This window comes from Gracilinanus agilis, chromosome 1 (genome assembly GCF_016433145.1).
Source record: "Gracilinanus agilis isolate LMUSP501 chromosome 1, AgileGrace, whole genome shotgun sequence".
Lineage (NCBI taxonomy): Eukaryota > Metazoa > Chordata > Mammalia > Didelphimorphia > Didelphidae > Gracilinanus > Gracilinanus agilis.
Window position 1 is genome coordinate 744,743,002 of NC_058130.1, and position 14,565 is coordinate 744,757,566.

Below are 14,565 nucleotides of genomic sequence, written 5' to 3' on the forward strand. Positions count from 1 at the left end.
GTTTCCCAGGCAGCCTCTGCATCTGTGTCATAGCCGAAATGCTGCAAACAGAGGCATTTATCTTTCTCGGGGCAGCTCCAGGGACAGACAATAAGTATTTGTTTATCTGCCTTTGGCAAACACAAAGCAATTATGATGCCTCAAATCTCTATACACTTGTCCCTCTGTTGGGAACCATGCCATGCAAAATTGTTATTTAAAACAAAGACTGGGAGAGGAGTTCTCCCCAACTGAGAAGATGCTCTCCTAAAAAAAAAAAAAAAGCAAGGGAGCATCCTGAAAGTTGGAGACTCTCGAGAAGAAAACAAGGGATTATTTGGGCATATCATCCAATCGATGGTTATTGTCTGGTTGCTTTCTATATGGGATTCTTATCTTCCACCAATTAAACAGTAAACTCCCTGAGGGCAGGGAATTTATGATGCTCTTTGATTTTAATCCTTCAGCACCTGTCATCTGGGCCAGAAAGCTAAACAATTAGAGCTATCTCAAAAAGTAGAATGAGCTGTCTTGTGAGGTAATGGGTTCCCCTTCACTGGAGATCTCCAAGAATAGATCCAACGGCAACTTGTTGGGAATGTCATCGAATAGATTTTGCTTGGGCTATTGGACCAGATGGCATCTGTGGTTTCTTTTAATGCCATGATTCTATAATGTTTACATTTTCTGCTTTCCAAATCTTCAAACTAGTGAGCGACATCTTTTCCCACTCTTTCCCAAATATTTTTGATTCCCTTTCCTACTTCTGTAGATATTTGGTTGTTTTTTTTCCCTGAAGCTTAGTGTACAATCGTGGGTCATATCTAGATAGATATACCTTCTCAGTATTACAGCAGTGGAATCAGTGGAATGGAAACAGCCATCCTCCAAATTCAAGTAGTCATTTAATGAAAAGTGGGGTCTCTTGATCCTTGTAGGTCCTCCAGCTCCACCTCAAGATGTCACCATTCAAGCCGGGACCACTCCAGCAACCATTCAGGTCTCCTGGAAACCACCAACTCTCACACCCACTGGGATGTCCAATGGAGCAAATGTGTCTGGCTATGGTGTTTATGCAAAAGGGCAGAGGGTGAGTTTCACACACACACACAACTGACATCTCAGTAACGTCACATTTATAAGGAAAGCATTGAATGTGTCCTTAGGGACCTGGATTTGAATCCCTGTTCTGTCATTTATTAGCTGTGTGACTTTGGGTAAGTCATCTAGTCTTTTGGGATTTCACTTTCCTCATCTGTAAAGAGAAGGCATTGAATTAGATGAGTCTTTAGCAACTTTCTAACTCCAACATTCAATTATTCTGTTTCATTATATCCAAATTTCAGTTCTTAACACCACAGGATTTGATGCTTCCCCCCCAAAAAAGATAGATGGTACTCCCACCCCTCCCAAGCACCAAAGGGGTTCTGTTGAACAAAGTAGAGGTCATTGGCCGGGTGGGCATCCCCGAAGCCAACTCAAGGAAAAACTATGAAGCAAGATGAATTCTTCTCACTTTCAGCATTCCTTTCCTCAATAAGTTCCCTGTTGCCTTGACCTTAATCCCCAACTGCCCTCTATCTTTCCATTCAATGTCTCACTTTAACCAGCCCTTTCCAGGACATTCCTCTGAACCCTTTTGTAATTCCCAACCAAAATTCTGAGTGCCATACCTGGACAGTTTCAAGGGGTGATGCCATCTAACCTCTGATAAATTCACTAGATAAGATTTACTCTAAGGTATTTTACAGCTCTAAAAAGGTTCATAGGACCACAAATTGAGAGCTAGGCTGGACCTTAATCCAAACTTCTTATTTTACAAATAAGGAAACAGATCTGGAGAGGTGGCTTGCACCAAGTTTGCACTGGTAGTAAGTAACAAAGCTGAAATTCAAATTTCTGGCACCCACCTCAAGATCGAAAGCCCTTTAAACTATAACTTGCTGCTACCAATTTATTAACTGAATCAGTGTTGACTGGAAAGAGTTATCCCTCATTATTCATTTTCCTAGATAAAAATGATTTTTAATCATTAAAAGAATTCATGACTAATACATGTTATACCTCTAGGGCATATTAACATTTGAACAAAGGACATTGCTTCAAACTAGAGCAGGGGTCTCTTACATTTTTGTGTGTGTCATATTCCCTCCATGGCAGTTGAGTGAAATCCAGAGACTCCTTTTCAGAATCATATTTTTTTTTAATAATTAAAGGAAATGCTTAATTCCAGTAGTAATGAAAATAAAGATGTCATTTTCCCCCATTTAAGTTCATGAACCCTCTGAAATCTGTGCATAGACTGTAGATCTCAAGTTTATTTTTTATTTTATTTTATTTTTAAACTCTCACCTTCTATCTTGGACTCAATACTGTGTATTGGTTCTAAGGCAGAAGAGTGGTAAGGGCTAGGCATTGGAGGTGAAGTGGCTTGCCCAGGGTCACACAGCTAGGAAGGGTCTGAGGCCAGCTGCCCCCAGATCTCAAGTTTAAAACCCCCTGACATAGGAGAATGAATGAATCTCTGAAACCAGCATTATTTTTTTTCAGATTCAAACAGCATATTTTATTTTTCTCATTCCTTCACTTTAAAATGGGTTTTACTTTTCCTGATCCCACTTGGAATTTTCTTGGGTAAAGATGCTGGAGTGGTTCACATTTCCTTCTCCTCCAGCTCATTTTATTTTTATTTTTTAAAAATATTCTTTCTATTTATGCAACAAAGATAAGATTGATAATATAAAATATGATTAAGAAATTAAGAAGGGACAAAAATGCATCAAAACAACGTGAGAGATCATAGTGCTGAAACCAGCATCCTAATAAACCAGTGGTACTTTGGATTATTTCTCACCTTCCTATTATATGATAAAGATGACCATCGAGTCCACCAGCCCCTGGTCCTTTCATATCAGATGTGAAAAGATGATAGCCCCCCTTGCTGGGCCCAGTAGGTCCCAAATGTTTCTAATTAGACATATTTTGTTCAAGTCGTGTCTGTTTGGCACAGGATTTCCTGCCCAGCTTGAACTTGGCTTAGCTAACTCCACATTCCTTCCAGTTAGTTGGGCAGTTGGACCTGGCAGGAATTAGCATTTACTTACTACTCAGAATAACCTGTTTTCCCTTCATTGACTCCTTGGAAGAGAAACAATATGGCTGGGTCTCATAGAGAGCTCCAGGAAGGGCATCTGTCCACCTGCCTTTAAGCTGGCTCTCGTTGTCCTCAGGTGGCTGAAGTCATCTTCCCGACAGCCGATGGCACAACAGTTGAGCTGATGCGCATCCGGAACCTGGAAGCCAAGGAGGTGACCGTGAGAACCCTTTCCACCCAAGGTGAATCCATGGATTCTTTAATAGCTGCCATTCCACCTGACCTACTGGTGCCTCCAACCCCACACCCTCGAACTACTCCCAAACCTAAGCCATTAGCAAGTGCCGGAGCCCCAGATACCAAAGACGAACAGTTGGGTCCCCACATCAAAATGGATGAGTCTTGGGAGCAGACACGCTCAGCTGCCCCCACGCACGGACACATGCTGGAACCTCCGACATCCAACTTTCCTGGCTCAGCTCCTGGGAGGCGGTCACCCTCACCCAATCGGATTCTCCCACAGCCTCAGGGCACCCCGGTCCCCAACACTGTGGCCAAAGCCATGGCACGGGAAGCTGCCCAGCGGATGGCGGAGAGCAGTCGAGTAAGTAAAGAATCCCTTTGCCCTCATTGGGTGGTTTTCCCTAGGGAAATGCTTAACCTAATATTATTACTCTAATTATTATTACTCTAATTAATTATTAATTAATCTAATATTATTAACTCATTTCAATTCAATGGGAATTTATTGCCCACTCTGGGACAGGCACTGGAGACAAAAAAAAAAGTAAAAAAGAAAGAGTACCTGCCCTCAAGAAACTTATCTTTTATTGGAGGGATGCAACCTATTCTCACACAATTAATAAAGTCATGAGACTTGGATGGGGATCATAGAATCAGTCCTTTATCAATAGAAAGAACTCCAGTGTGTGGAAATTTCTTCTTCTGATGAAGTGTGCACCTCCTCTGTAACTTATGGCTATAGGCAATTGACTGAAAACATTGAGAAATTAAAAGACTTGAGCATATTCATACTCTAGTTTGTGTTGAGTCAAGGCTTGAACCCAAGTCTTAATGATAGTAATAGCTATTAATAGTGCTATTATTAATTAAGTAGTAGTAATTAAATGTATAAATAACTCATCAAAATAATAATAGTCATCACAATTTTTCTTTAAACCCTAACTTTTGGTCTTAGCAATAATTCTAAGACTGAATAGCAGTAAGGTCTTGGCCAGTGTTGGCGAAGAATTGGCACAGGTGCCGGTCCCGGCATGAGGGATCTGCTCTGTTCCCCAACTCTTCCCAGTGCCTGAGGACATTTTTGCATGCTTCGTCCCTCTATCTTAGCTACCGAAAGTGAGCAAGCACTTCCTCCCTCTGCTCTCTTTGGTGATGGAGGTGGAGGGGAAGAGGGGTGCTCATAGACAGCTTGAAGTTGCCCTCTGGGCACTCGAACGCAAAAACCTTCACCAATGCTGATCTAGGCAATGGAGATGAAGTGACTCACCCAGGGTTCCATAACCAAGAATTTTCTGATTTGAATGCAGGACCTCCTGGCTGCAGGCTTGGCTTTCTATTCATTGTGCCACCTAGCATTTTTTTAGCTATTTGAGGCTAGGAAAGAGCTTTACATATGCTATGTTAGGAATTCTCATGTGATCCTCAGGATAACCCTGGAAGTAGGTACTGTTATTAAATCCATTTTATAGATAAGGAAATGAAGGCAGAGAGAGAGAGACACACACACACACACACAGAGAGAGAGAGAGAGAGAGAGAGAGAGAGAGAGAGACAGAGAGACAGAGAGAGAGAGAGAGAGAGAGACAGACAGAGAGAGAGAGACAGAGAGAGAGAGAGAGAGAGAGAGACAGAGACAGAGACAGAGACAGAGACAGAGACAGAGACAGAGACAGAGAGACAGACAGAGAGACTGAGAGAGAGGAAAAAAATTATCTAAGGCTGGATTCAAACCCAAGGATTTCCCACCCTACTCCCTCAAAGGGATTTCCCTCCCTCCTCATTTTGGTATAGAATTTCACAGAATTCCTCTAGCCTTTGCTAAATGTCCTCTGCCCAGAAATATCTCTTTATCACCCCCTACCTACTTTCTGGTAACTACTTGGAGAGGCCACGCATGTGACATGGTCGGCAGCTCATAAATGCCATGGTGCTGCTCTGATTAGGATCACGGATTTCAGTTCTGAAAAGGTGATAATAGAGAAAGGAAATGTTCAGAGAAAAGGACAGCCCTGGAGATAATCACTCCTGCCACCAGGTCCCCAGGTATTGTGACTGCTCTTCTCATCTAGTCATTTGTTCTTTTCTGACAAAAGAATATGTAATTAGCTTATCCAACATGGCCCCTGCCCTTACCAAGCTCAAGATCTGTTTTGGATGACAAGACTTATAAACAGAGGAAAGTGTAATTAACAAGGGAAGTGAGTCATAGTAAAAAAAAAAAAAAAAGAGCACTAAATTGAAATTTTTTAATTTAAATTTAATTTTTTGAATTAAAAATATTTTTGGATTAAAAAAAAAAAGAGCACTCACCTGGTCTTAGGGGACCTGTTCTGCAAGTTGCTTAACTAACCTTTTTGAGCCTCAGTTTTCTCATCTATAAAATGGAGATAATAAACTTCTGAAAAACCCTGTGGAAAATTAATATTGAATTACAATCAATATGAAACTTTTCTTAAGCCTCAGGTTTTGAAGCTCAGCCAACGTTCCAAGATAAAGTAATTTACTCCCAGATCTCAAGGACTCTTACTTAGGTGGCTTTTGTTAGAGGCAGGGTGGAGACCTGTTCCTTATTTATCTGCAAACAGGAACTCTCTTCTGTAAGGAAAGTCAGCAAGCTCTAACCACCTCATGGGACTACAGTGACTTAGCTGCATGGCAGAGACTTCCTTCTATTCTTCCTTCCATCTCTCTTTTGTTCCCCTTTCTCCTTTCCTTCGTCCTATCCTTCTTCTCCTCCTTCCCTTTTTCCTTCCTCTCTTTTTTCTTCTTTCATTCTTTTCTCCCTCCTTCTCTCCCTTCCTCCCTCCCTTTCTCTCTCATTCCCTCTTATGATGTCCTTCCTCTTATGAACAAAGACCCACCACTTCTTGTGACTGAAGTAAGGAGGGAAGAGTTGGGATCTCTAAATCTCCCTCTGCAGTGGCTGTTTACCAATCAGAGATATCTTGGGATGTCCAGCAAAGGGACTGGGTGGTAAGGTCACAAGGATTATATATTGGCCAGCATGAGAGCTCTCCAACTCTTTCGCCCTGCTCTTTTGTCCCACTCTCTTACTATTGGATGCCCTGATTGTAAAGAGAGTCAACTGCCCATTTTAGATTGTCTTAAGCAGTCTACTAACATATTACCTTAAAAATGAAGAAATACTGTCTCTTGAGAATTTTAATCATTACAGTCCTTGCCACCATTCTACCTTCCTTTCTTCTTCTGCCCTTCCTCCAGGCCTTGGTACATTTCCTGTCACTTAACAGGTGTTTAATAAATATTTATAGACTGATTTACTTTTCCTTCTTTCTTTCCCTCTTCATTTCTCTTTCCTTCTCCCTCGCTGCCTTCTGTCTCCCTTCTCCTTCCTTTATTCTGTCTTCTTTCTTTCTTTCTCCTTCACTGGGTCATTGTGAGGTACCAAAAATGTATGTAAAGTGCTTTTAAAATCTTACAGTATTCATATTCATATTCATATTATTATTACTATTATTAAAGAGTCAGCTTAGTGGCATGAGTAGCTCACCTTAGAATCAAGAAGATCTGAGTTCAAGTCTTTATGCTGAAACATATGGCTGTGTCACAGTGAGCAACTTGCTTACTTTCTCATTGTCCCAGGCAACTTTCTAAGTTAAAGAGATGGCTACCTGCACCAGGGGAAAAAATTTCCACCCTGAGAGTTTCCTATACTGATGAAATAACAGGTCCAAGAAAACACGGCTGTGCTGAGCACATTCATCAATCATTAACATAAAACCACATAGCACCCTAGATTTAGAATTGGAAGGAACTCTGGAGATTAACTAGTCCAAGCCCTTCCTAAGGATTTCAGGGGCTAGCGAGGGTCACCAGGAGCCTTTTAGTAACGAAGGTCTTTTTTTTAAACCCTTACCTTCTGTTTTTGAAACAATTCTAAAGCAACAGAGCGGTAAGGACTAGGCAGTGGGGGTTAAGTGACTTGACTAGGGTCACACAGCTAGGAAATGTCTGAGACTATATTTGAACCCAGGACCTCCCATCTATAGACTTGGCTCTCAATCCACTGAGCCACCCAGCTGCCTCCTTAATAAAAGTCTTTTAAAGGACAATATCAGAAGTCACCAGGGAAGTCAGCTCTACCCCCTCTACCAGCATAATGCCAGGCAAAATATATAGGGATGAGATAAAATCCAGGGACCCAGGGACTTGGGAAAAGAGAATGTTTGGACTAGTGTTCTGAGCCCCACAAGCTATGGCTTTGTGATTCTCTGAACACCATCTCCTATCTAAAAGGACATTGGGTGACAAAGGGTTATTCTAGACCACTGGGTCCTAAGTTGCTGCAGACCTGAAAGCAGTTGTTCGGTTGTTTGCAGTCATATTTGACTCTTTGTGACTCCATTTGGGATTTTCTTGGCAAAGATACTAAGGGTGGTTTGCCATTTCCTTCTCCAGCTTATTTTACAAAAGAGGAAACTGAGGCAAACAGGATTGAGTGACTTGCCCAGGGTCACACAGCTAGTATCTGAGACCAGATTTGAACTCAGGTCTTCCTGACTCCATGCCCAGTGCTCTCACACTGTGCCACCTAGCTGCCCTTGACCTGAAAATAGAAGCCTGCTCAAAGGAGGAACCTTCCCATTCCTCCCTCTGTTCCTGTCCCTGAGATGAGCTGGCTCAGCAGGACCGACTTCCCATCTAAAGCAGTAGCAGCCTCCTCTGCAGGGAGCAGGGAGGCTCTGGGGCTTCCTTTGTGAGTCGAGTTTCAAAGTGATTGCTTTTCCAGTGTTCATCCTCATCCACCTGGGGCTCTGCTGGAGCCTATACAGGCAAGTGGCAACAGACGTGGTCCCTGCCAGGAAGGAACTTGACCCTTTACTCCTTTCCGCCTAGTCTGTACTGGAACCATCTGTTCTGTCTGCATTGGAAGTGTCCTTAGTTGCTACCACCCTGAGTTTCAACAAATACCAAAGCAGGAAGGTTCAATACCTGCTACCTTCTTCCTTCTTTATCCCTCCTTCCTTCCCTCTTTTTTTCTCTCTTCTGTTTTCCTTACCAAGCATCTTCCTTTCCTTCTTCCTTCTCTTTCTCACCCTTTTCATTCTCTGTCTTTCATTTGGCCCCTATTTACATTTCAGGACTTCTTTCTATTCTTCCTTCCGTCTCTCTTTTGTTCCCCTTTCTCCTTTCTTTCATCCTATCCTTCTTTTCTTCCTTTTTTTCCTTCCTCCCTTTCTTCTTCTTTCATTCTTTTCTCCCTTCCTCCCTCCCCTTCTCTCTCCTTCCCCCTCTCTGTTTCAACCTTCCTCTTTCTTCCTTTTTTCTCTCACATTTTCCTCCCTCCGTCCCCTCCTTTCTCTTCTTTACATTTCTTCCTTTCTTCATTTTTTCTATCTTTCCTCCATTCTTTCTTTTCATCCCTTTATTTGTTTCCTCCCTCTCTCCCTCCCCAAAGAGCCTGAGTCATCATTCTTCCTTAACATAATCAACAAAAGGGGAAATTCCTGATACTTTGATGAACTGAATAACATTAAAAACAAGTTACTTTCTACCTTATTATGGATATTTTTTAATTCTCCACACATGCATTTTTTTTCACAAAGGAGAGGTCCTTCTCTCTTATCCTATTTTTCAAATGGAGATAATGAATCCAAACAAGCCAAATTACCTATACAAGATCACATAGCTCTTTTAAAACAGAACTAAGGGGGCAGCTGGGTAGCTCAGTGGATTGAGAGCCAGGCCTAGAGACAGGAGGTCCTGGGTTCAAATCCGGCCTCAGACACTTCCCAGTTGTGTGACCCTGGGCAAGTCACTTGACCCCCATTGCCTACCCTTACCAATCTTCCACCTATAAGTCAATACATAGAAGTTAAGGGTTTAAAATTTAAAAAAAAAAACAGAACTAAGGCTGAAACCCTCTCTATCACATTGCATCCTTTAAGAAGTCTTTGGGAGCAGCTAGATGGCTCAGTGAATTGAGAGCCAAACCTGGGTATAGGAGGTCCTGGATTTAATTCTGACCTCAAACACTTCCCAGCTGTGTGACCCTGGGCAAGTCACTTGACCCCCATTGCATAAGCCTCACCATTCCTGCCTTGGAACTGATACATAGTATTGATTCTAAGACAGAAGGCAAAGGTTTAAAAAAATAGTTGTTTCCTAAAAATATATGTTTGATTCTAGAACTACGTGTTTTGGAAATGGTGGTAGATGAGATTATGCTCTCTTTCACTGGCATCAATAATTGAAAGTTGATTGTATCTATAATAGCCATAATCTCATTTAGTTACTTCAGTCATGCCCAACTATTCATGACCCCATTTGGGATTTTCTTGGCAAAGATCCTAGAGTCCTTTGCCATTTCCTTCTCTAGCTCATTTGACAGATGAGGAAACAGAGACAGAGTTAAGTGACTTGTCCAGGGACACATAGCTAGTAAGTATCTGAGGCTGGTTTTGAACTCAGGAAGATGGGTCCTCAGTCCAGGCTTGGCACTCTATCCTCTGTACCATGAAGCTGCCCATAATAGCCATTATATGTTCAAGATAAAGACAGTTTCTCATGATAGATGGAGTACTAAACTTGAAGTCTGAAGGAAGTGGGTTCAAATCCTGCCTCTGACAAACATTAACTATGGTTCTAGATAAGTTGTTTCAACTCTCCAAATCTCAGGCAACTCCCTAGAATGTTTTTATTAAGTTAAAGATGGTTTGGGACCTTTTGTTGAAGGGATCTCTCTCTCTCTCTCTCTCTCTCTCTCTCTCTCTCTCTCTCTCTCTCTCTCTCCATCCATCCATCCATCCATCTATCTAATCTATCTTATCTATCTATCTTATCTATCCATCCATCTATCCATCCATCCATCCATCTATCTATCTATCTATCTATCTATCTATCTATCTATCTATCTATCTATCTATCTATCTATCTATCTATCTATCTATCTAAAAGATCCTTCACAGAATATACAAGATAATGACCCCAGGCCTTCACTGCCCTCCTATCTCAGCTTCTCCTCACAGAATCCCTATTTTCCTCCAAAGTTCAGCTCAAGCACCACTTTTTACATGAGGCTTTTCTGATCCTTATAGCTGCTGGTGCCCTCTTTCCTCAAATTTACCTTGTATATATTGAGTAGATACTATATAATATATATATCAGCTAAATGGCATAGTGAATAGAATGCCAGGACTGGAGTCATAAAGACTCATTGTCTCAAGTTCAAATCTGGCTTCAGACACTTAACAACTGTATGACCCTAGTCAAGCCACTTAACCCTGCATGCCTCAGTTTCCCCATCTGTCAAATGAGCTGGAGAAGGAAGTGACAAACCACTTCAGTAACTTTGCCAAGAAAACCCCAAATGGGGTCACAAAGAATTGGACATGACTGGAAAACAACTAAATAACAATGAAGATGAATATATAATGTATATGTATGTGTTTATATAAAATATTTAATATGTATATACATGTACATATATACAGTGTTTAGCATAGTGCCTGGAACATAGTAGTTGCCCTATAAGTGCTTATTGACTTAACACTTACATGCTGCCTCCCCTTATAGAATGTTAATGCCTTGAGGGCAAGAACTGTTTTACTTAGCACCATATTGGTGAGCCTATGGCATGTGTGCCGGAGCATGCTGGAGGGGGCTGCTCCCCTCCTCCTCTCCACATGTGCTGGAGGACATTTCCCTGATCACCTGCCCCTCTGCCCTGCAGCCCAAAGGGAGCACTTCCTCCCTCCTCTGTCTGGGGTAAGGGAATGGCTCAAATGCAGTGTGAAGATGCACTTTGGGCATTAAAAGGTTCACCATCACTGACCTAGCACACTGACTGGCAGATAGTATGAGCTTATTAAATGGTTGTTGATTGCTTGACTAATATATAAATATTAGATAAGACAAGATAAGATAAGATAAAAGATAAGTTCAAAAGATAAGTGATTTAATCAACTCTCTAGGTGGGAAGTAGGTAGAAATGTATCCACAACCTGTCTGGTGGCAGCAGTGAGCAAAGAGGGCCAGATTTAGAATCAGGGGACTTAGGTTTGAGTCCTAGTTCCACAAATATGTGATTCCTGGGTCACACAGAGCACACCATTTACCCCCTGATTCTCCATTTTCTTATTTTAAAAAATCGAGAGATTGGACTAGAAAATTTCTATGATCCCTTCCAGCTCTCATTCTTTGATCTGTGATCCTTTGGACCCCAACATGAAATCAGATAATAATACTAACAATAGTTTCCATTTGTCATATCTAACTTTTCATGGCCTCATTTGGGGTTTTATTGACAAAGATACTGGAACGGTTTGCCATTTCCTTCTCCAGTTCATTTTACAGATAAGGAAACTGAGGCATAGAGGATTGAGTGACTTGCCCAAGGTAATACAGTTAGTGTCTAAGGACAGACTAGAATTCAGGAAGATGAGTCTTCCTGACTCCAAGCTGCCTATGATAAAACCCTTAATATACATCAGCTCCTCACACAGGGTCTAGCGTATGCACTTAACAAATGTTTGTTGAGTGATGTATTGCTCTCATTTGTTCCTTGTGCCTGAGGCATAGAAGAGCCAAAGTACTCTTCCAAGTCCATGAAGGTAGGAAGAGTCAGAAGTTAGATTCAAACTCAGATCTCACCAATTCAAGGCTCAACCACCACACCAGGCAGCCTCTAGAAGATGCAGAGAGAATGGACAGAAGGATTCTTAACCATTCTTGTACCAGTAGAGCGTTATCTGCTACTAGTACCTTCATCCAGAAATGTACAGTTTCTTGTGGACAAGCATAGCAGTTTGCAAGACACAACTTCTTCTGAGATATAGAGGGTGTCCCCATAGTCTTAGTGACATCTTGAGCTTTTATTACTTAAGACCTCACTAAGAGTGAGGATATGGATATGGCCCCATCCTTGGGAGCTGTCCAGAACCACCAAAAGGACACAACTTATTTTAACCTTTACGCCACGGTTACAAATCTCCTTCAATTTACTATAGGGATGAATAAAAGCTTGATGAATGCATAAATAATAAAAGGCTACATTTCCATTGCTCTTGAAGGATTACAAAGCACTTTCCTTCTATGGCTCTCTGAGGGAGATAGTGCAGGCATTTATTAATATCACTCTATAGATTAAAAAACAGATCTTTGGATCATAGACTTAATGCTAGAAGGAACCTCAGAGGCTCTCTAATCCAAGCCCTCTTTTTTATACATGGTTAAACTGAAGATTATGGAGATTAAAGTCAAGATTACTCTAGGTCACATATCAAGAGGCAGGATTTGAACCCAAGTCATCTGACTTTAGAATCTTTGTTTTTTACCTCCTCCATTCACCTGTGGTCAGCCAGCTTGAAAGCAGCAAATATAAGATGCTAGCCACAGTTCTCTTACTCTAAGACCAGTGCCTTCTTTTTGAAACCCTCAACTTCTGTCTTTGAAACAGTACTAACCAAGTCAGAAGAGCAGTAAGGGCTGGGCATCTGGGGTTAAGTGACTTGCCCAGGGTCATACAGCTAGGAAATTTCTGAGTTCAGATTTGAACCCAAGGCCTCTCATTCCCAGGCCAGGCACTCTATCCACTAAACCACTTAGCCGCCCTGACCAATGTCTTTCAGTGAGTGAGTAAATCAAAGTCAAATAATGCAACTACAAAGTCAAACAACGCAACAATGCAAAGTCTCAATGCAACAACATAAATCCCCATGATTTTGCTTAGAGTAGTCCTTGGGGAAGTTTCTTTTTCAAAGATATGAATGTAAACCACCTTTATAAAACCAGTGTTAGTAGACAGGACTAATACCATCTTCATAGTTTGTGTGAAAGCAAGTATCTTTATGAGCTGTGATATTTCTGGGGGCCTGTGACCCCTTGGAATATTCAAATCCCAGGGCGAGGACTTTTGTCTTAACAAGGATCTCCTCTATTCCTTCCCTCTCTTTCACTGTTTCACTCAGGTGCTAGAAGAAACGCTACCCAGGGCCACCCATTCCAACCCATACAGGACTAAGAATACCCTCTACAATAGGAAAATGATGATAATAATTAATATTATATTATGTAATATAATATAGGTATATGTAATAGTTATGTAATATTATATAATTATGCATTATGCAATATAATATAGGTATGCATAATACCTATATTATATTACATAATATATAGTATAATTAATAGTAATAATATATTATGCAATATAATAATAAAAATAATGATGATAATGATGATGACAATGCTGATGATAAGTAGCATAAATATAGCACCTACTATGTGCCAGGCATTTTGCTAGATTTTATGTTTTATAAATCTTATAAATATTACCTCATTTTAATCCTCACAGTAAGGTAAGTGCTGTTTTTATGCCCATTTTGCAGGTAAGGAAACTTAGACAAACAGAGGTTATATGACTTGTCCAGGATCATGCATATAGTCTAGAGCTGGATTTGAACTCAGGACTTCATGACTCCAAGTCTAGTGCTCTATCCTCTGTAACACCTAGTAACCAAAAAAAATTATAATCCAGCCTTTGTTTACAGACTTCCAGTGAAGGGAACCCCTGACCTCCCAGGACAGTCCATTTCACTTTTGTAAAGATATTTTATCTTATCAATTACATGTAATAACAAATTTCCACAATTTTTTTCTGAAGTTATATGACCCCAAATTGTCTCTCTCCCTCCCATCTCTCCCCACTCCTAGCCTGAGTTATGCACATATTATCAAGCAAAACATATTTCCATGTCGATTACCATTGAACTTTTGTAAAGATGTTTTATTTTTCAATTTATAAATTTATATATTTATTTGTAAATTATATTTATAATTTTTATATTTATAAATTCTTTCCCTCCCATCCCTGCCCACTTCCAGAGCTGACCAGTGATTCAATCTGGATTATATATGTATTAGCAAGCAAAATATGTCTCCGTATTATTTCCCATTTGGACAGCTTTAACTTATGAGATTTTTCTGATTTTCAGCCTAAATTTGCCTCATGGCAGCTTCCACGCTTTGCTCCTGGTTCTGCCCTCTGGGGCCGAGTAGATCAAGGCTAATCCCTATTCCTTTGTCCATGTCCTTTGGACAGCTTTTCAAATACACGAAGAAAGCTATAATTTCCCTCCAAATCTCTGTCCTAGGCTAAATATCCCCAAATAGCTGCTCTCCTCCTCGTTCTCCCTGTTTTTTACTTACTGGAGAATCTCTTCTGGATATTTAACACTTCAGAAAACCAAATCCACCAGAACGAGCCCCTCTTATAAAGCCACTAGTAG

At 40.9% G+C, this 14,565-nt stretch overlaps 1 protein-coding gene across 1 annotated transcript in view; it reads left to right on the top strand.

Moving 5' to 3' along the window:
• The window catches only part of RIMBP2 (RIMS binding protein 2), a 137,021-nt gene that overhangs the window by 72,450 nt on the left and 50,006 nt on the right, over positions 1-14,565 (top strand). The window contains exons 6-7 of the mRNA XM_044685395.1: positions 918-1,069; positions 3,210-3,677. Of these exons, the coding sequence (XP_044541330.1) occupies positions 918-1,069; positions 3,210-3,677 (620 nt within the window). The remainder of the gene's footprint in view (positions 1-917; positions 1,070-3,209; positions 3,678-14,565) is intronic.